Here is a 23,937-nt window from a genome sequence, read left to right as displayed (position 1 = left end):
AAGAATAGTCATATGTTATGAGTCTTGATGTGATCATAGATAGGAGGTGATGGGAGATACACTTTTTTTACCTTTTTGCCCAAATTCCCCTATGAAGCAATATAACTCAATGATTTTGAGCAAGGAAATGATGTAGTATTGTTAATTTAATTGATATTTTCCAATGATATATTTAAAATAACAAATAATCATATAATTCATTAAAAATATTGAATTATAGGGGATTTAGGGGTCATACAGCTCATTTAATGTAATTTTTTATTCAAAATAGCATAACATTTTTCACAGACGATGCACATAGAAGATAAAGTGCTTATTCAAGAGGGAGTTTTCCAAGAAGTTCAGTGAGACATCTTTTATAGACGTGAGACACTTCTGTATGTAGTTATTAAGCTAGTTTTGCCCCAATGTCCCATACATCACAGTTTATCAAATTTTTCGTGCTTTTATCTTCCAAGTATTGTACTAAAGATGTGTTCTCCTCTTCATTATAGATCAATAGAAAAGCACTATACATATTTTGTTGGAAAAAGTTGGAAATTTAAGGGATTTTGGGGTCAAATAATCATCAAACTGCATCTATGTGAATTTTTCATGTACTCTGTAAAAAATAATAATACCCAAAAAGTCATTTGCACTATATTACGTCGAATGATCATTTAGGGTTAATTTACGGTGATTTAAAAACTTGTAAGCATTGATGTAGCTCTACATATGGTCAATTTTGGCGAAATCTACAACCTATTGATTATTCAGATAATAGTTTATATTATTGTCATAATTTTTTTTAACAGAAATTGATACCATAAAAAACAAATATCCATATATTACATTAAAAATGGATTTTTAAGACATTTTGGGACAAATAAGTGAAAAAATTAATTAATTATGTATTTAAAAATCTAGTTGGTATCTAGTTGTGCAAACGGGTATGGTTTGGTATGAGATTTAAAAAATCGGGGTTTACCCAATAAATCACAAAACAAAACACTTGCGAAATGATTTACTTCATTAGTAACTGAAAAATGAAAAATTCACGTAAAGTGCAATTTAATACTTATTTGACCCCAAAATCCTTTAAATTTTCAACTTTTACAAACAAAGCATGTATAGTGCTTTTCTATTGATCTATAATGAAGAGGAGAACACATCTTTAGTACAATACTTGGAAGATAAAAGCACGAAAAAATTGATAAACTGTGATGTATGGGACATTGGGGCAAAACTAGCTTAATAACTACATACAGAAGTGTCTCACGTCTATAAAAGATGTCTCACTGAATTTCTTGGAAAACTCCCTCTTGAATAAGCCCCTTATCTTCTATGTGCATCGTCTGTGAAAAATGTTATGCTATTTTGAATAAAAATTACATTAAATGAGCTGTATGACCCCTAAATCCCCTATAATTCAATATTTTTAATGAATTATATGATTATTTGTTATTTTAATTATATCATTGGAAAATATCAATTAAATTAACAATACTACATCATTTCCTTGCTCAAAATCATTGAGTTATATTGCTTCATAGGGGAATTTGGGCAAAAAGGTAAAAAAAAGTGTATCTCCCATCATCTCCTATCTATGATCACATCAAGACTCATAACATATGACTATTCTTGTCTAGTTGTGCTATCGGGTATGGTTTGGAAATGTTTGGCATCGGTGATATTCAAAAGTTTTTAAAAATCGTTTTTTACTCAATAAATAACCAAATAAAACATTTGTGCAACGATTTATTTCATTAATTTTTGTTCGGCAAACGTTTGTCAATATCTGTTCAACACTTTGAGACAATAATATCAACACTTATCTGTAAATATTACTATTTTTTACAGAATACATGAAAATTGCACATAAAATGCACTTTGATGCTTATTTGACCCCAAAATCCCTTAAATTTCCAACTTTTACCAACAAAATATATTTAGTGCGCTTCTGTGGATCCACAGTGAAGAGATAAACACAATTTTAGAACAATGTCTTAAAGATAAAATGACAAATAGTTTGGAAACTCGCGATATATGGGGCATTAGGGCAAAACGAGCTCGATAACTACATACAGAAGCGTTCCACGTCCATGAAACAGCACTCACTGAATTCTTTGCAAAATTCCCTTTCGAATAAGCTCTTGATCTCTTCTGTAAGTTGTTCGTGAAGAAAGTTATCAATTTTTTCCACCTTTGAAATCGGATTTCCCCATTGTGCAGTGGCTTGACAATTCCTACGATCTTTCAAACGGCGATCTGACCACAACAAACTAACCTCTCTTTTCTGTTAGAATAACTTCTAGGATGATTTAAAAAAAATCAAATTTACATCCCAATACAACTTACTGGTCGTTAATTTTCAATTTAGTTAAAAAAAATTGCAACAAATTAACTTATAGGAGCATTTGTTTACACATAGGAACATTTAACACATCTTTTCTCTCAGTAGGTCTGTTTCACGCCTACTGAGACATTTTCACTGGTTTCATTGCTGCAGCGACAATAAGAGTTTAGAGAATTAAATAGTATGCAGAGTTTCTAAAATCCATCTGAAAGAATACAAAGTTCTTTCTTATTCAACTTTTAGTTACCTCTACTTGAAATCTAAGAGTTTTACCGAACATTTCTCAAGAATCCTACAGTGATAATAATGCGCTGCAGCTTTGAGGATTGGTATTAGTTAGGAAGGTTAAAATCATACGCTCGATTTAGATAACAATTACTCACAAAACCATGGAAAAACTTGAAAATCTCAAGAAATTGTCCATTATCCATTAAGTACTTGTTCATTTTTCATTTTCATTTTCATTTATTTAGTTAACATCTAAACAGATAACACTGAATCAACAATTTGACGCCACAATGCACGGTTCGAGACCGCATCTCTCCATCCTCGGATACGCCCGGATACGCCCCTTCCACAGATGATGCGCCTTCGTATTTCACGACTAACGTTGTTGTCAGCCGTTAGCAAGGATCCGAGGTAGACGAATTCCTCGACCACCTCGAAGGTATCCCCATCTATCGTAACACTGCTTCCCAGGCGGGCCCTGTCGCGCTCGGTTCCGCCCACAAGCTTGTACTTTGTCTTTGACGCATTCGTACTTTAATACGACGCATAAAGTACTTGTAATACTAATAAATAATATATTTTTTAATTCATTTGTTGATGAGGTATTTCCTTTGGTATTTCATAAGTTATAACGTGTTTTGAGGGGTCCAGATTTTGTCATGAGCAAGCCTTATAACAATTGCTCGAAGTTCAAAAACTTGAGCGAATTGATTCAACTTGCTGTAGTGTTTCGAAGAGAGGGATTGGATAATGAAGATAATCCTTTCTCTGCATTTATCCCTGTACATAATTAGTGGACTAGATATGTGCAATACTTATACAAAGTGATTATACGACAATTCCCCGAATAACACTTCCCCGAATGCAATTTCCCCGAATAACAATTCCCCGAATGTAACACTTCCCCGAATGTAACATTTCCCCGAGTGTAACAATTCCCCGAATGTAACATTTCCCCGAATGCATCTCCCTTCTTTTTGAGTGCGGCACAAGGCGATGGGTATTAAGTAAGCCATGCGAGCAAAGGCGTATGATTGTCGATCCGGTGGTTGCGAGTTGCATAATATGCTTCAGGGTGAGAAGCATTGTCGGCTCCTTGTGCACAGCGTATCCATTGTACTTGCTACACAAGACATTCATGCAACTGGCATAACAGAGGAAATGTCTTCTTGAAATGAACGCGTTTGTCTGGCATAAGACGACGGTAGGAGATAATTCTTTCTTTAGATGATAGCATCGCTCGGTATTAGGGGAAAGAAAGTGATAATGTCTTCCTCAAATGAACACATTTGCCCGGTATAAGGCAAAGAGGATAGATAGTCCCTTCTTTAAATGAACTCGTCTGGAATAAAGTGAAAGAATGAAACAACGCCTTCTTTAAATGATCGCGTCCGTCCGGTGTAATGAGAATGGATGAGATGATTCTTTCTTTAAATTAAGGTCTCTCGAGATTCTGTCCAAATTCTGTCCACAATAAAGCAAAAAGAGAAGATATTTCGTTTACTAAGCAAGTACACTGGATTCTGTTTTTACACGATTTACATTTTCTTATTTTTCCACTTATCCTGAATGTTTAACGTATATTAATTACCATGTTATTTTTTTTGGTTTATTCTGGATTTTTTGAAACATGTTGCGAAGGTATAATGAATGATTGATACGAAGCAATTATATGTTTCAAAACTGCTGTTATATTACACCACACTTATCTGAGAAAATGCTAATTTGTTTAATATAACATTCTGAAAATGGCATTCTTCCAAAGGTCATTCTGAAAAAGGTAGAATCCATCAAAAGTCATACCGCGAAAGTTACAGACCGCCTAATGCTATATTGAGAAAATTAATTCAGCAAAATGTTTTTTGGTGAAATATAATATATTTAATACATATTGCGTAATAAGGGATCTTATATATTTTTTTCCTTATTCTGGCCAAATTTGCCTGCATCAAAATAAGAGATCAGATTAGTCCTTATTCTCATTCTCAATTCATTCATCTTTGCATTATTTCGAGCTAACGCCTATTTTTGAAGGACCACATCTACCGTTTTCTTACTTTGTTACAATGCCTTCTTTTAAAGAATACATCACATCCCTCATTACCATATTCAGGACAGATACATGTTATCAAAGAACGAATAATAACATTCATTATCTGGTGAAACACCCACTGAAGAAGGAACACATTTACCATTGCATTATTCCGAGCAGATGCATTCTTTTTAAAGAAGGAATCACATTCACCATTGCCTCTTTCCGGGCAAACGCATTATTTTTGTTTACAAGGATTCACATCCATCATTGCCTTATATATTTGAAGAAGTTATATGCAGGACATGAGTATGATTTCGAAGATAGGAAAAAAAATTACAAACAGGCTTTCAATCCGAATTGCAGTTTGAAACTATTTCAGAAAAAAACTACCTTAGAAAACACTGTACTATCTTTATAATTCAACAACACATCTTGGAGGATCAATAACTACAAATACTACCAAAGGCCATTCAGCTGATAATCTCCAATAAAACACTCTTGAATGTATCTTTGAACACTGCTTTTTCGGACGCATACAGTCGATTACGAAGATGTGTTTGCAAGAGCTATTTTATTTTCGGGGAATTGTTCCATTCGGGGAAATGTTACATTCGGGGAATTGTTACATTCGGGGAAATTGCATTCGGGAAGTTGTTACATTCGGGGAAATTACGTTCGGGGAAATTGCATTCGGGGAATTGGTTTTCGGGGAATTGTCATACAATCATACAAAGTTACAAATTTTCTAGGGGGACTAGCCAGATCCTAGGTGGGGCTATAGCCCCCCTAGCCTCCCTGTAGTTACGCCAATGATAATCAATTTATGGCTTGGTTGTATATTAATCTTAAAGATGTGTTCCTATAAAAAATCCTGATCATGAGAATTTCTGAAAGAGATCGGTGATAACGGTGATAACTCAAACGGCAACAGAGACTATGTCGAAAGACTTGATGACCTCTACTCTGGCCGCTACGAGCTGTGTGGTTTGACAGCATGCGAGGATGCCCTACCAAAATAACTATGTGCTACTCGAAGCGCACTAGTCCACGTCTTGGTGTTGGGAGGGACTCTCAACATGGGCGGGGCGTTGTGATTCAAACAAAATTCTATAGAATAAACCGTGTTTGACTTTATGGCTTTCAATTCGATCTGTACGATGAATTATCGTTCGGAACACGCAAAAAAAGCGTTCCGGAATTCATGAACCAGCAAAACTACGCAGTGATTTATATCATGTTTTCCAGAACGTTCAGATTATTTTGCGTTGGTCTATGAACGCAAAATAATCTTTTGTTCGAGTGGACGACCCGCTCAAATGTCAAAATCTTTCGGGTGACTGAAATCGATGAACCCCTGCACAGGTCTTTTATCAAACGGGTTGGGTTCTGTGCATAGGTTCATTATTTGACGTGTGAGCGGTGCCGGAATTCATTTTGAATGAACTCGATGTATGAAGAAGTGTTCATTTTTAGTAAACAGCGCACCGCTAAAACATCATTGTGTTTATTCGGTGCACGCCCTCATACGCTAGGAGAAAAGTCGAAAAAGAAAAAGTAGAATCACGAAAAAAAATGCAATTCCCTAAATAATTTAAAAAATTTCAAAACGATATGTATTTGAAAATGATTTGGAGCACCAGGTTAGACTTTTGATTGTCTACATCTTCTTCTTCTTTTATATATAAAAATGAGTTTGCATTTGCTTTGAGGCAATATAACTTACGAATGGATGGAATGATTTGAAAGATTTTTTCACCAATCGCTTCGGTTTGTGATTAGCTCTGTTTATATGTACCAAAAATTTGGTGCCTTCGAAGGGATGAACACTTTTTCATACATCAAGTTCATTCAAAATGAATATCGGAACCGGTCAAACGTTAAATTAATAAACCTATGCACAGTCCCTATGTGCAGGAGATCATCAAACTCACTTACCTAATGGAATTTGACACTTGAGCGAGGTATTCACTCGAACAAAATTTGATTTTGCATTCATTAAAGGACCCGATCATACGTCATAATTTCTTTGGGGAGTTCATTTTGCGTTGGTCTATGGTCCAATGCACCGAATGAACACAATTACATTTGAGACGGGCGCTGTTTACTAAAAATGAACACTTGCATGAACTCGATGAATGAAAAAGTATTCATTCTTAGTAAACAGCGCACCGCTCAAACGTCAATGATGAACTCGGTGCATTGGACCATTCGACAGTTCTGTTGTTTTTATTTTCTCGGAAGGTAATCCGGTAGTTTTGTGCCAGCGTAAAAGATAATGTACTGAATCGTGGGGAAAGCTATCAGTCCTCGACGTTTCCACCGAAGGCTACGAGAGCCAATCGTACGAATTCTAGGCAGGAAAAGTACACCTATTGACGTAACCTAGTAGTTTGTCTCCAGATCAGTTTTATCCATACTCATACAAGAACTGACAGTCACCCTCGTTGGAGAAATCTCTAGAAGGGAACGGATAAAAGACATTTGGTTGGAGAACGGAACCCTCATCCATGAACAGCTTCGGATCTTGCACCAATGCAATGGATTGACAAACAAAAACGCGACATGGAGTTGGAATTCAGGAAGGAATGATGAAAAAGAGGCATATGATAAGAAGTGCAGGTTGTTGCTAAAAGAGGTGCGAGCAGGTAGAAGCAGGTAGAAAAGTCGATGAGACAAGTGGATAGGGAGAAAGCATAAGATGGAGTGAATGTTGACATGGGTTACGAGGATGGAATCAAGATACGTCGAAGGTCAAGGAAGCAGTGTTTGAAAAGGAAAAGCACGAGAAAATCGATTCTTGGGGAATCATACCAAGAGAAGTGGACCCAGCAAAAGCGAAACAGTAAGACTTTCGAGAAGCATGCGCGAAGTTTTTAACACCCAATGCGGTAAAGAGCGCACCAGTTCGGAAGGACTTTTCGGTTACTGTGTGTTGGTTGGAGTGTGATTCCAATAGATCTTGGGGATCAACCCTGGGTCCACTGCTGTGAAACGTGTTGTACGATGGAGTGCTTCTCTTGCCAGGAGTCAAGTTTGTGTGATTTGCCAAAGACCGTGCACGGGGAGTCTCTCGAGGAAGTCGAATTGACTGCAGTATATTCCATCAGTCTCGTCGAGGAGTGGTTGCGGAGCGAAGATACAGTTGTCAAGAACCGGAAATCTTAGCAGGAGGCTTAAATTAGAGTGGGCTACGAAATGGTGAATTGACAGCCGGGAAGGAGCGCCTAACATAGCTCTAGTCCTCACAAGTTCCAATACTCACGCTTCCACGGGTCTTCCGATGACAATTGACCGCCAGCTAAGGGTTGCTGTCCTTCTGACATCAGCTAGAGTGTGAGGGTGCGTCCGCGTCCTGTTGGGTCTGCCTAGGATGTGGTGGGGTTCGACAGTGGGCTCTGTTGAATTTCTATAAAAAGCTGCATGTGTCCACAAGCAGGCCCTATCAAAGCGACCGTGTTCCGCTCAAAGCGCATTAGCCTAGTCCTGGTGTTGGGTGGGACTTTAAACAAATTTGACCCGACTGATCGAGCGTCTGTTCACCAAGGAGGTGCGGCTTCAACAGCGTCTGTTCTGGCATCCAGTGGCTGAGTATGAAATGCTATTCTCCGGAAGCTATACCTAAGATGGCAGCCCGATCCCGGTGGATAGGGAACTTTAGGCCAACAACCTACTGTTCCCGAAACATTAATTTGTTCGAGAATCCGATAATGAAAGAATCTTCTTCTTCTTATTGGCATTACATCCCCACACTGGGACAGAGCCGCCTCGCAGCTTAGTGTTCATTAAGCACTTCCACAGTTATTAACTGCGAGGTTTCTAAGCCAGGTTACCATTTTTGCATTCGTATATCATGAGGCTAACACGATGATACTTTATGCCCAGGGAAGTCGAGACAATCTCCAATCCGAAAATTGCCTCGACCGGCACCGGGAATCGAACCCAGCCACCCTCAGCATGGTCTTGCTTTGTAGCTGCGCGTCTTACCGCACGGCTAAGGAGGGCCCCAATGAAAGAATACGGACTGATTTTACGGTGACGACTCTTAACGCGAAACAACGGACACGAATAGGAACATGGAACGTTTTAACCCTAGCCCAGTAGGGTTAATGGGCACAACTTGCCAATGAGGCACGCTGCATGAAACTTGAGATCCTGGGACTGAGTGAAGTCCGTTGGCTAAACTTTGGAGAACACAGAACGCCGTCAGGACAAGTTCTGCTAAACTCTGGTTAACGAGGTGAACACGCTCCCCGGCATCGCGGATTTGGCTTCCTACTAAACGCTCAGGCACACTCTGCGCTTATGAAGTGGGAACCTATAAGTGAAAGGATAATCATTGCCAGATTTAGAACACAGGTCCGAAACCTTACTATAATCCAATGTTATGCGCCAACCGATGCTGCCGATCTGCAAGACAAAGAGAACTTGTACAGTCAACTCAATGTCGTTGTAGATAGAATTCCGAAGGGTGATATCAAGATCTGTTTGGGCGACTTCAATGCGAAGATCGGATCCGACAACTCGATAATGTACTGAATCGTGAGGAAACATGAGCGCAATATGGGACGCCATGGTCTCGGAGAAATGAGCGAAAACGGAAAGCTGTTCGCAGAATTTTGTGGTAATAGCGATATGGTGATCAGGCGATCGCTCTTCCTTCATCGACCGGTTCACAAGGTGGGTCTCCCGCGACGGCTTCACAGAAAATCAAATCGACCATATCTGCATCAGCCGAAAATGGAAACGGAGCCTTCTTGATGTACGGAATAAACGTAGTGCCGATATAGCGTCTGATCATCACCTCCTCATCGGCGAAATACGCCTACGCATTGCGCGGATTCGTCGGCAGGAGGAGAGAGCTGGACGACGGTTCAACACACGCCGAGTGGAATATGTCACGGTGAAACGGTCTTTCGTTGAAGAACTAGAGTCGCGTGCTGCATATATTCCGGAAGGTGGCAGCGTGGAAGACCAATGGACCGCCATCAAGAATGCCTTCATCGCCACCAGCGAAAACAATCTGGGCGAACTGCGCACCCAGAGAAAACAATGGATCTCCGATGAGACCTGGAGGAAGATAGAGGAGCGAAGAGAAGCCAAAGCCGCGATAGAGCGATCAAAAACCAGAGGAGCCAAAGTCTTAGCCCGACAACGATACTCGGTTGTTGAGAAGGAAGTAAAACGCTCATGTCGACGGGACAAGCGAGCGTGGGCAGACTCTCTGGTCGACGAAGGAGAGAAAGCCGCAGCAACCGGGGAAATTCGCCTCCTCTACGATATCTCACGACGCTTAAGCGGGGCGAAGATGAATGCAACTATGCCTGTGAAAGACGCGAATGATCAGTTATTGACCGACCCAACTGACCAGCTCAAACGCTGGTTCGAGCACTTCGTACAACTTTTTCAAGTGCCAGCCAGGCCATCACCACCTCGGCATGATCTGCCTAGGATCCGACGTATAACACGCGTCAATACCGAAGCTCCATCACTGCTAGAGATTCAAACAGCCATCCAAAGCATGAATTCGAATAAAGCCCCAGGGGTCGATCGCGAATAAAGCCCCAGGGGTGACTGTATGCGATAACTGGCGAAGCATTATGTTGCTGTGTACCGTTCTCGAAGTTCTATGCAAAATCATCCTAGCCCGGATTCAGGAGAAGATCGATGCGACTCTCCGGCGACAGCAGGCTAGGTTCTGTGATGGAAGATCCTGTGTGGACCGTAATGTCACGCTTCGTATCATTCTGGAGCAGATCAACGAATTCCAAGAGTCCCTTTACCTGGTATTCATTGACTACAAAAAAGCTTTCTACCATCTCAATCACGAGAATATATGGGGCGTCCTGAGACGCAAGGGGGTTCATGAGAAAATAATGTAGAGTGCTGCACAATGGGGTCTTGTCCGACCCTATCCGGGTCGTATCTGGTGTGTGCAAGGATGCATTCTATCACCATTACTGTTCCTCATCGTTATTACTATTCCTCATCGTTATCGACGAGATTCTGATAGATGCGATTGGCCGTGAACCAAACAGCGGGCTGTTATAGCAGCCTATAACAATGGAGCACCTAAACGACATCAAATTGGCTGATAACGTTATACTCCTCGCGCAACGGTGCTCTGATATGCAAAGTAAGCTCACCGACCTTGCCGAGCGCTTTTTTTCGGCGGGTTTAGTCATCAACGTCAACAAAACCAAATCGTTGGATGTGAACATGGTGACTCCTTCCAGTTTCACAGTACCCGGGTAGCCAGTGGAGAATGTTGAAAGCTTCCAATATCTTGGTAGCCAAACGGCGTCAGACGGCGGTACCAAGATCGACATAGACGCACGGATCAAGAAAGCAAGAGCTGCCTTTGCGAGTTTAAGAAATACGTGAAATCTGTGCTGTTATACGATAGCGAAACATGGTGTGTATCAGTGGAGAACACTCAACTGCTGCAGGTATTCATCAACAGATGCCTGCGGTATATAATTCGGGCCTGGTGGCTCCATAACTGGATCTCAAACAACGAGCTCCATCGTCGTTGTCACCAGAGGCCGATAGCAACAGAAATTCGGGATCGGAAGTGGGGCTGGCACTATGGGGGATCCCCATACAAGCGAGCGGTCAAAAATAAAATTGGACTTTTAAAGTGATTTTCCACTTAGTTTTAGCTGTGTATGGTCGAAATAGCATGAATATACAATTTCAACCCCCCTTTGGGGATCGTCTATGAATTACGTAATTATTTTTTCATAGGTTCGATTAACGTGACAAAGCAAACCTATTTGGGAAGTTGAAATTTCGTGCGTTTTCTTAAGGAGAAGGAAGGGGCTGTACAAAACTAAGTTCAGCAATTTATGGACATTATGGCGGCGATCATGTTAAATGACATTAATTTCATGACATTCCGTGATATTTTTTGTTCTCACTCTCATGCCTCACAATTTGTATTTAGAACAATTTGTTTGACAAAGTACTAGGATCTGAAGGATCATAAAGCATTAAATGTTAATCAAATAATCAGAATTGAAAATAACTTTTGAAAAAGGGTATTAGCAAATTAGAAATCGCAATCCCATGACATTTTACGTGTACAAGTTATTCAAAAATGAGATTAATATATTCTCAAAAATGTGGACATTCATTGTGGAATGTAAGAATGCTCCATTCTTCCGAAAAGCAAAATTCTTTTAATTTAAATAACAACACTATTTGAATTACTTTTGATTTGTTTTCATGATTTCTACAAGTTATATACAGCATCATTCTTTTTCTGTGTCAAGGTTTAAGTCTTCAATGATATTTTCTTCAATTCCATCAACGATGGAAGATGAGATAAATTCATCTAAAGTATTAGAAGATAAAGAACTTTTGAAAATCTTCAAATATTACAAAATTACGCATGGCATAAGAATAACTAAGTGAAAAATTTTTTCCAACGTCTCCTCGTTATCCAAATCGAGCTTAAAATGGATCTGATTCATGTAAGGCACGAAGGAAAATGTCAACATTTGCCTCTCTTGATCATTTTCTTGCATTATGAGTTCTAAATTTCTTCAACTGTTTATATTGACTTTCCGCTGGTTGTTCAGCCAGTGAACCTCAAAGTGTAGATGAGTGAATAAATATTTCCCTACCATTAGCCAGACATTCATGAACACTAGCAGGAATTTCATACGCTCCGTTCTAACTAAGATATTGTTCGTCTTTACTTTTGCAATAAACATGTCGGGAATTATTGATTCCAGGAGATTTATAAATATTTACATATTATGAAATCTCATATTTAGTTCTCCATCAGTAGCTAATGAATAGCTCAGAAAATTAGGTTTAGAGAATGACTCAAACCACTCAAGCCCCAAACGCATTTCAGCGGAATGGCGACGGAAACGGTAAAATTTGACAGGAAATATATGAGCGAACTGTTAAATCCTTCCGTTACCGTTGTGCTGCATTGCATTGGGGTTTTATTCATTACTCCTTTGAAAAGTTAATTAAATGAGCTCAAATGGTTATAAATAAAGTCGAAGTTATTACCAATAAATGTATTTTGACCATACCCTTTGAGCGCATAGTTCAGTCTGACCCATTTTCAATAGGAAACGATGGGACTAGATTTCCCGTCGAATGAAACTTGTTGCGAGAAAATCGGACACAAATAAGTGTCTAAATGGCGATTGCGTTCTTTTGCGCACATACATACAGACGCGCATGCACACACATACAGACATCACCTCAATTCTTCGCGCTGAGTTAGTTGATATATACCACTAGGGGTCTCCGGGCCTTCTATCAAACATTCGTTTTTGGAATGAGCATTAACCTTGGAGTACGAGAGAGGCAAAACACGGTAAAAAAACAAATGAAAAAAATCAGTGTGACTTCACTCTGTTAATTGCAACTTCTCGCAAAAAATTCTCACGGAACATTTTAGTCGAAGCTTTGTCCCTGCTGTGTATCATAAACGAACCCGGGGCTTCCTGAGGAAAAAAAGTTCTTCACTATCAAAGTTGAAAATAGCGTCGTTTTGGAAAAATATTGCTTCCGCATTTTTTCAATTTTTTCACAGTGTAACCATTAGTTTTTGCACACCATTTAAAAGCTTATACAATAACCTTTGTAATGATGTATTAACATTGAAGAAAAAACATTTAAAAATATTTCAATAAATAGTTGAAAATAAAATATTTTTTCAGAAAATTTGCTAACTTTTTTACCCATTTCTGACTTTGCCACCTTATATCTTTGGAACTAGTGCACCTAGAGACTTCAAATTCAGAATTTCTCTTAATTAGAGTATTGACAATGGAGAGAAAATATTTTAAAATAATTCGGAAGACATGACATTTTCGATTAATGACCGCCCGAAATCCTATAGTGGCTGGGCCGGCTACACTGTACGTAGGGGCGGAAACGAAGTCTGTAAACAAGCATTAAACTGGAACCCAGCGGGACATCGCAGCAAAGGCAGACCCAGAGGCTCTTGGTGGCGAAGCCTCAATAAAGAAATAAAAGAAGTCGACCGAAATCTAACCTGGCAACAGGTTAAAGCGATAGCTGGGAAACGCTCAGGATGGAGATCTTTCAAGTCGGCCGTTTGCACCACCGGAGGTGTACAGGATTCATAAGTAAGTTCAATTAGAGTCGACGGCTGTGACATCACCGATAAGATATCTCAGAAACCATTTGGGGTGATGCTCGGTCATCAGGGACTTTCAACAGTCATGTCGACTACGCCTTCAAGTGCGCGTCGATGGCGCTAGCGGCACTATCGAACATGGTAGTGAACAGCTCTAGTGAGTACTCCAGCAAGTGCAAGCTGCAAGCATGCCGGTTTAAGTACCGCGGTTTGGAGGTCCAGTCTGGGTGTTGGCATTGAGCGCCAACTGCAACGCCCGAAAGCTAAATAGTAGTAGATCGTAGGATGATCTGCCTGAGAGTCATCAGCGTATACCGCACTTTATCACGTAAGGTAGCATGCGTACTCGCGAGCATGATGCGCAATCAACTGGTAGTCAAGGAACGACTAAGTATTTTCTGTTCACATGTCTCTGGTTTGAAGTGGAGAGAAGTGCGATATGCCAGGACAACGAATATGCCAGAACACAGAGCAGTAGAGTGCTGTCGCAAGAGTGACGACCAGGGTAGCCGACATACATACTACAATGAAGTTGGAGCACGTAGCAGCAGCATGCCGCCATTGAGAAATGCGGCCATGAGCGTCAGAGTGCATCGCCGCGAAAGAAAGATCTCGATCACGGTATACAGAAAACAAGGTAGGCTCGTTAGAAAATGACATTTCGAATGTGACGCATATTTTATCGCCACATGTTGGAGTACAAAAGTAAGCATGCTGCGACCGTAGAGCATCGTCTCGGTCCAGCTTGTGCGAAGATAGCAGTGACGTCACATGTTTACATTCAAACTGTATGTTTACATACGTGATGAGCCTGCCTTGTTTTTTGTATGCCGTGGATCTCGATAATGAACGTGAGCGCAAATCGGTTGTCGGAGTAGGCTAGATCCACCGCCGGAAACGAGTTGAATAGCAATTTAGCGAATGCACCAAATTCGGATCGTTGGGCACCATTGTATCGGAAGCTATCTCCACCCGGAATCTTCGGATTGACCACGGCACTTGTTCGAGGTCGGAGAACTCTCCGTCGAAGTTGAATGGCTGAAAAGGATGGAAAATAATATTTTTTTAAATGCCTTTGATTCATTCGTATGTATATTATTCATACCTACTCCCGTGTCTAATTGGTTTACAATTTGGTTTTGTAATTAACATTACAACATTCAGATTTTTTTCTTGTTGTAAGTCGAGTTAGTATGATTCCGATTAATACCTTCACTTGATTGTAACTTTAGGAACACGTAAACTGAAGACGGTGAAGTTACAATCAAGTGAAGGTATTAATCGGGTCGGGATATTACTAAACTAATCTTACGACGAGTGAAAACATTCCACAAAAAAGCTCTAAATAATTTCCTATTTAATAATTCCGATTTTTGTTTTAAATCGTATTACATGTCAAAACAATTTCCCTCGATAATGTTGGCGAGGCCTAACACCATTTGTAAGACAACCACAAACGAAGTCGGACAAGTCGTTGTTGGTGGCATACCAGACATATTGCTCCAATTACGTGCGTGCACTTCCGCGCTCACATTGCATGCGTTGCATGTGCACCAAGTGCATGTCAGCTGCGGTAGTGCAATTAAATAAATAGAAACAACTTTATTGCACCTCGGCTAAATGGGAACCACGATGAGTGCAAAAGCCGGTTCTTGCCTTCTAGAGAGAGAGGGGTAGGAGCCATGCATGCAACTACCGCCATCCGTGGCCCTTTTCGGTCAAGTTCAAGCCCATTTTCTCCATCTGGGATACGTCCCATCGTTTAGCACTCAATGTGCAGCAGGAGCTACACGATAATCGGTGCACGTAATCGCAATTAGATCAAACTGTAAAAACGAGTAACGTTGACGCGTCCCAGCAATAGTAAGAGTGGTTCGGTAGAGAAATGTGTCATTCTGATTCCACGGGAGGAAGCTGCCGTTCCCGGGGAATCCGGTTATTCTAGTCGTGTGGCCTGAAAGGGAAAGATTGGCCCAGATTTTGCGGGGTAATTATCCTGCGTGGTCGCTTAGAAAACAGCTTTCACTGATAGCTCGCTGACGATGCTGCAATGTGGGATCTGTCGGATGGAGTTAACTACGGGAAATGGGAGCAAATTGTTAGTTAAGTAGCACTAATCTTTATTGGACAGAAATATGCGACCGGCAACATGACTTATGGTTAAATAATGTTTTAATTATACGTGAAGTCTACAATTGATATATCATTCTTTTTGCCTTTCTCGTACAACTAAGTTGTACCGAAAGGCTATCATTTCACTCCAAATTCGAACTTTTGATAGAAGTCCCGGAGACCCATAGTGTTATATACCATTCGACTCAGCTCGATGAGCTGAACAAATGTCTGTCTGTCCGTGTGTGCGTGTGTGCGTGTATGTGTGCACAAAATGCCATAAAAAACATTAGCCAAATTTTCACATAGAAACTCTTAACCGATTTTCTTGCAACAAGTTGCATCCGACAGAGACTAAAACGCTGTTGATCACTATTGAATTTCATAATAATTGCAAATTGCAAAAAATAGATAATATTAAAATAGTGATTAGACATAGTCACATAGAACAATAATGTGTTATGAAAAATGCCTTGCATCTATGAATATTTTATCCGTGGCTTCCCATTAAGAGTTTCATCGCACTATAAAGATGCTCGTGTTGCACGCATTTAGGCGTAAGTATGCTATTCGTTCAGTTTTATAGTATTATGAAATTGACCGAAAGTCAAAATTCGAACATAGGAAATTTGAGAAACTTTTGGCAGCGCCATCTGTCGTCTAGTAGTGTAAATTTTCTATCATAATATTAGACGGTGTAACTGTTTTGCCTTTCTTGTACATCATCGAGGTGTAAGCGTAAAGGCTACATTTATTACCTTTTTGCGCGAGAAAGGCGCCATTACCGTTAGGTGGATTAATCTGGGTTTTTTCAATACTTCTACCGATTGGCTTTTTTAGAAGCCAAAGGTATTCATACAATTTTAAATATTGCCCCATTCAATTGTGAATGTTACACATTTTTTTTTGATATTTCACCATTCAATTGTCATATAATGTTTCTCTAGACTGAAGTTTCTCCATAGCTTGATAAAATTCTTTTGCCATGTAGATCAAACTCCAAATTCCACTAACTGCATCGTATTTTCTTGCTACTTTTCACACTTTCAGAGGAAGCCGACAAGGAGAACCAGAGGCGTAGTGAACAGCGTGGACTGAGCGGTGACGATGGCAAACAGACCAAGCAGTCTCCCTCAAATCTGATACTGCAGATCGAGGATGGGCTTTCAACCATATCGGACTTCGTATCGGACGGAGTGGACAGGTAAGATCAACGATTCCTCACATTTGTTCGGCAGCGTGGAAGCTTCCTTCATATTCACTCCCATTCACGCAGCTACGCCGACACCGGGAAGACGGGGAAATCCGCCGAAGAAGGTCAACCGAAGAAGCACCTGCACCACATCTTGCACAAATTAGGTAACGCCGGAGGCAACGGCACCAACGAGGGCCTTGCACGACGCGATTTGGAGGATGATGTGACCGCATTGGAGGATGGTTGGGTGAATTATGGACTTGGCGCCGGGCCCGAAAAAGCTATCGGTAGAGGCAAGCAAGAGGGTGACCAGCATGTAGTTTACGGTGGTGTAGAAGCACACAGTAGCTCTGGAGGTGGGTTCGACTCAGAGGAGAAAGAAGACGAACAGGAAACAGGCCGTCTCGATAGCGGCGAAGGAGGCTTCGGTGGATTCCGTCGTACGGTTTTTGACGAATTTTATTCTGGGATTGTTTGGCCCCATTTGGTTTATTCCCGACTTTTAGTAACCTTCAAATAGATATTTCCAAACCCAGTAGACAAGTTGATGTGTTTCATAAGCATCACTTATTTGCAGAGCTTTCATACACAGGACTAAACGTTCGAAGCTCGCTAGTTCGACCATGGAGGGTTATATCGAGTTATCGGCAAAACAGCAGTACGAATTGCTGATCGATACAATGAGCTAAAGTAGATCGAGAAACTTCTTTGGTTTAGTAAAGGATGTAGATCTCCGAATGATTTTCGGGAGTTAAATTGTTAGGGTCCTGGCAAAATCTTCTTTCCCTGTACCTAGCCCTAGTAGAATGTAGTTAGAACTACTATTATTTCCCGATTCTAGATTGCATGCAAATACTCCTTCAGTTCAGTAGGATGGGGAACTATTTTAGCCGCATTACCTGTAACTATTACTGTTCATGTATAAAAAACTGGAATCACGCGACTGAGTAATAGAGGTCAAGACCAGGAATAGCAATATTGGCGATATAGTTTTCCTACCTTTAGGCTCATCCATATGTTACGTAACCTTAATCAATAACCAAATAAGCTAATTGGAATCTACTGGAACAAATGAAAAAAAGCAGATTTTTCGTTCATACTTAATTGAAAACTTGTACGAATCTTCCACTAAAAACACGTGTTAACACTTACTCTAGTGCACACCTTAAGGGGCAAGCCAGAGCAAATGCGACGTGCGATGCGACGCGACGCGACTCACGTAAAAGAATAACAATCATTATCAACAGGCTGTCGAATTGCACTGTCACGTCGCGTTTACTCTGGCGGGCACCTAAAACTTGAACGAAGAGAAAGAACTGAGTGTTTTTGGAGGCATATTTAAAATAAAATAAAAACGGATCTTCTCATAGCTCATAGCCATCCTGATTAGCATAGGTGAACTGGTTTTGCATCGAACAGGTGACATCGGATGAAAGTGCTTCTTAACTAGCTATCTGCTACTTACTAAGCTGTTGAACTAGTTTGTCAATACTACAAGTTAATTATGTCAAGTCAATAATTGTACCATGCAGAGGGGCAGACATAATTGCAAATTCTTTAATATGGAAATGCGTATGAGTCGCAAATCCATTAAACTCTCTCTAAGTCTCTACATCAACGGATCGCCTTGCATTACCAATTCGTAAGGAAAGCGATTACAGTCTCGGAATCACAGTGATGTCCACCTATGGGATATTGGATATTCGTTTCGATCATCAATCTGTGCAATACGCAAAGAAAAAATATTTGCGGTATTTGATCGATGGTCCGAAATCTCATATGAAACCTCGTCATATCCCTTTGTGGGCACCACCTAGCCGTTTCTTTCAGGGCAACAAGATTATGCATTATTATATTTTGTTAACTGTGTCATGTTGATTTCGAATCTCTATGTTTGTATGAAAAATTGTTACACTGGGGCCCAACAAAATAGCTTGTTACACTGGCGCCCAACGTGGTACTCGACAAAACGGCCTTTTACACTGGCAAGTGTAACAATTTTTCATACAAACATAAAGATTCGTAACCAACACGAAACAGTAAACTAATTAAAATAATACACGCTCTCTCTTGGTGCCCTGAGAGAGGCGGCTAGGTGGTGCCCACTACGGGATATGACGAGGTGTCATATGAGATTTTGGTCCATCGATCAAGTCCCGCAAATATATTTTCTTTGTGAATTGCACATTTTATCTACAGGCTGTCTACAGGAAAACTTTGCTGTATTCATAGCTGACATTTTCGTTTACCCTATTTTGGCACCCCGAATCAATTAATGCTATTTTATATCAACGCTAGACCAACATTTGGAAAGGGCGTAACAGCCAAAATGGATTCCTTCTCATTCTCTATCCACGTATAAATTTTGTCTGTTACGCCTTTTTCAAATGTTGGTCTAGAACCATTCTATGGCTATTCTACTTTTTCTTCTTCTTCTTATTCTTCTTCTTCTTATTGGCATTACATTCCCAGCACTTCCACAGTTGTTAACTGCGAGGTTTCTAAGCCAGATTACCATTTTTGCATTCGTATATCATGAGGCTAACATACTTTTATGATACTTTCATGCCCAGGGAAGTCGAGATAATTTCCAATCCGAAATTTGGCTAGACCGGCACCGGGAATCGAACCCAGCCACCCTCAGCATGGTCTTGCTTTGAGGGCCCCAATTCTATGGCTGTGCCTGGAGCAAATCACTACTTAGCATTTTATTGCCTACTTTGAAGCTTTCCAGGCACAGAATCAACCAAATATTAACGACGGTTCGAACAAGATAAAACAAACCGTGACATGGTTACCGTACGGCATCGAAATCCGTATACTTAAGCACTTCAGTATATGTGAAAGTCTCTAGAAAATACGAATCGAATGCACATGAAACGTTCTTCGTCGATACAAGTGCACGAAGACCTCTATTTTTTAAGTGTTCCAGTTTTATGCATTAAATCAGTGGTCTCCAGCCTACTTACTATCGAGGGCCACACAGCAATTTTGAACTGTTGAAGCGGGCCGCGGTATATTTGAAATATTTGTCTATCATTTCTAATTGAATTTTGAAATATAATACCAAGTAATCAAATAATCTGTTTAAAAAACATACTTGTAGGGGCATTACATGCTACAGCGTAGCTGAGTTTTAGTTAATATTATTACCCACTTCTGCGATAGCGGACTTAGCGTGAAATTTTACTTTCGCAACAAAATCGGCTTAGTTGGCAAAACTATTTTACCAAATAAACATCTGTCGACCGATTCTAAGAGTTTGAACTGTTTTTATCCTCGATGATTATTGTTTAATGAAAGTTGTTGCAAATAACGACAGCATGTTTGAAACGTGTTACCAGCAGTACCTATTTTCTGACTTTTTCGACCTGAGATATTCAAACCTGCATTGCCCGACGTATCGACTCGTTTATTTGGTATTTTTATCAAGAAAAATGCTCAACCAGAAAAAGACTCAATAACGGGCCGAAACGTCGGACTCTGCAAATGTAAACCCGTTTGAATATCTCAAACTAACAAATTAAGAAAATAAGAACAATTCAAGCTCTATCTGGTAAAAGGGCGAATGTCGCAAGAGAGGATTCTCTTCGTCGACTTCCCCTCTTTTAAATAAAAGTGACAAGCAGAGGATTTCATCGCGGTTTATCACCTCAGAATGCAAGTTTTCATTGTTTTCTTTCGTTCTGAGGGGAAAAACCGCAACGAAATCATCTGCTTGTCACTTTAATTTAAAAGAGGGGAAGTCGGCGAAGAGAATTCTCTCTTGCGACATTCGCCCTTATTCCAGATAGAGCTTGAATTATCCCAGTCGAACTACAAGCACTTACCAGCAGTATTGAATAGGAAATTGAGTAAATCTCCATCAAATCCATTTTTTCCAAGTGATTGAATTTTCCGGAAACCTTTTCTTCATCATCCCAACTAATCGCAGCATGACAAAATCTTGATTTTGTTGAACATTTTTCTTAGTGTGAAGTACGTTAACATGACCAGGGTTGTTAATCGTTAATTTATCGTTATCGCCGATAAAGTTGATTGTGATCAACGTTATCGGTTGCTACGATAACGATGAATCAACTGAATTATTATCGTAGTTCGATAATTTAACCTAAGTTAACTCGATAATTTTGCGATAATGTGGTTAGGGCTCATTCACAAATTACATAACGCATTAAGGGGTGGGTGGGTACATAATATTGCGTTACAAAATGTTACGGTTTGTCTAGGGGGTGGGTGGGTTTGTTTAGTTCTGTTACGGGTAACATTTATGATAATAAAATAATATATAAAAAAAATTTAATTAAATTCAAATTTGTCAGTATTATTATGTACTATGAAGGAAGTTAAGAGAGTTCACTAAAAATAACAATTTATCATTTTTGTGAAATTTTAATAAGACGTTATGCGTCACAGGTGGGTGGTGGGTGGGTATAACGGAAATGTTACAAACAAGTTACGGAGGGGTGGGTGGGGGTTCAAATCTGTGTTTTTTTGCGTTATGTAATTTGTGAATGAGCCCTTACTAGATCAGCGAATAAAGTTGGTGAAAATTTTTGACAGAAGTCGAGAACGGAACAAATTGTTTGCAGTTGGTTGATCAGAGTTAATTTTGATTGAAGCGGGGCACTCTCAAATTATTGCTTAATGCATGCTGCTCTACGAAACGATGAGAAGTGAGGTGCTCTGTTGGTGGTTAGCGTTTTTTTAGATGTCATCGACAATATATTGGGATCGAAGTACTAGAAATTAATTTGATGCAGCGATCTGTAGTGCTGCATTCCAGGCAGCACCAGTACCAAGTGAACATTCTCTCAACAGATTGGTGGACTAACCTCGTCACCTATGATTTGGTTAGACTAAGGGAAGATTCATAAAGTACGTCACGCAAAAAATGGCGATTTTCAACCCCCCCTCCCCCCTTCGTCACACTTTTTGTATTAAAACTCTAAAATTTTTGTATGAGTCGTCACGCTGCTCGGAACCCCCCCTCCCCCCTAAGAGCGTGACGTACTTTGTGGATGGCCCCTAAGGAGTTTAGTCTAAACTGTGAGTCATAAAATATTCATATAACTGGGTGCTCCGGATCTTCAAAACAAAAGTTTTGTTAATAATGCTAGATTAAACATAAGTATAGGTAGACATTCAAAATGTTCTCAGATTCTCTACTATGGAGAACTGCGACACTGTAAGAACTTTAATGATTGAACGAAATAATGTGTTGGTCAATTCGGTGATCTCCTTGAATCCCAATTTAATTCCAGGATTTAAAGGCGTTCTCGAATATTGTAAGGCGATACAATATTTTTAAAATAGATATTGCAAATCTAGCTTGTGAATATTTGCACTTCAAACTGTAGTACATGTTACAGTTAACTCGACAATTATCGATAAATCAACGAATACTCGATAACGATAAAGTTAATTCAACGCTCATTTTATCGTCAACATTATCGTAAAAGTGTTATCGTTATCGAAGTTGGCGTTAAATTAACGATGATAATTTATCGATTAACAACCCTGAACACGACGCATTTTCAGGAATTATAAATCAAGCAATTTTCAATTGAATTTTGCCACAACTTTTATTTTGAAAAATGAAAGAATTCATATTAGGGTTCAATGTATGACAAAATTATTTTTACCTAAGAACGTTATATATCCAGCTTGTTTAAAGCGCCAAAAATATCATCAAAATAGGTTGCCCATAGCCTACATAGCATGTATGAAGTGAGAAATTTATTTAATCATGATGATAAAAAGATTCTTGGTTTATATGTTTCTTGAACATCATAATGATGTGATTTTGACATACAAACTCAGTTTTTATTTCTGCAGCTCGGCAAAATCCGCACAGCCGTCTGCCCAGCAAAATTAAAGACTGATATCCCGTCAAAAATGAAATTTGTTAGCTGGGTTTCGGCAAATTAGTTGCTGATTTTCAGCAACTTTGACAGATATCTCGGCGAAAAACATGTTTGCTGGGGCTCGGCTGTGCGAATCTCGGTAAAAGTTGAACAAATTGATGAGATCCCGGTAAAAAAATAAGTGTGTATACCCAGCCAGAGTACAACGAAAAACTGGACCCGATGAAAGCTTTTCCTGGATGTGATGTTTGTCAATGGGCCACATGTAGTGTATATTCTGAAACCCTTCGCGGGCCGCAGAAAAACCCTTCGAGGGCCGCACTTTGGAGATCACTGCATTAAATACTACATAATGAATAAAATCATTACCCCGTGAATCAAAATCCGTACATCTATTTTTTAACTAAATAATGGAGATCGATTGACTAATCTACCACTGTGAATAATTCACCACATCTTGCGAAATGATCCTTTTGATAAATATCTCGTTGATCTTATTTGGTTCACTGCAATTTGTACTATAAATACAGTCACTATTTTCGAACATTTATGGTGAACACGCGAACGAAAGGCACCTGAAAAGATGCATTTGCTGGCTGTGGATTTGTTTTTTTTTTTAATTTTTGTTATTTTTGCAAAGCCTACTTTCCATTTCAATGACCAAAAGACTTACTGTCAAGTACAAGAACAGGATGAGATAAATTATTCTTGAATCAATAGACCAGTGCATGATGACGTAGGTTGACAGTTCACAGAGCTTTTTCATCAGGACTTAGTCTCCGGCGAAGCTTCCGATAAAATGGTTTCGGCATTTTATTCGCATGTAGATGTCCTTTGCGATTGATTTCATGCTGAATGCAAAGAATATCACTGAAATATTCGGATCACAGCAATTTTAAATAAAAAATATCGATTTTTCTTCTAAGACCTTGTAAACAAGCTTTGTGAACTGTCAAAATAAGTGAGGTTAAGTCAGAGTTTGCATTGGTCTATTACTAAACTCCCTTCAACTTATTGTTATCTTATGAGGTGGACGGA

The 23,937-nt window shown here is 39.7% G+C and overlaps 1 protein-coding gene across 7 annotated transcripts in view; it reads left to right on the top strand.

Annotated features, from left to right (window-relative positions):
* The window catches only part of LOC134210176 (uncharacterized), an 83,782-nt gene that overhangs the window by 54,509 nt on the left and 5,336 nt on the right, over positions 1–23,937 (top strand). For 2 of the 7 annotated variants that reach the window (XM_062686204.1, XM_062686203.1), the window contains exons 3-4: positions 16,888–17,041; positions 17,114–17,196. In XM_062686204.1, the coding sequence (XP_062542188.1) occupies positions 16,888–17,041; positions 17,114–17,196 (237 nt within the window). Of the gene's footprint in view, positions 1–16,887; positions 17,042–17,113; positions 17,473–23,937 lie in introns of all 7 variants that reach the window. The other 5 variants (XM_062686199.1, XM_062686198.1, XM_062686202.1 and 2 more) reach the window with 4 other exon arrangements.

This window comes from Armigeres subalbatus, chromosome 2 (assembly GCF_024139115.2).
Source record: "Armigeres subalbatus isolate Guangzhou_Male chromosome 2, GZ_Asu_2, whole genome shotgun sequence".
NCBI lineage: Eukaryota > Metazoa > Arthropoda > Insecta > Diptera > Culicidae > Armigeres > Armigeres subalbatus.
Note: the sequence above shows the minus strand (reverse complement) of the source record. Positions and strands in the feature narration are given on the sequence as shown.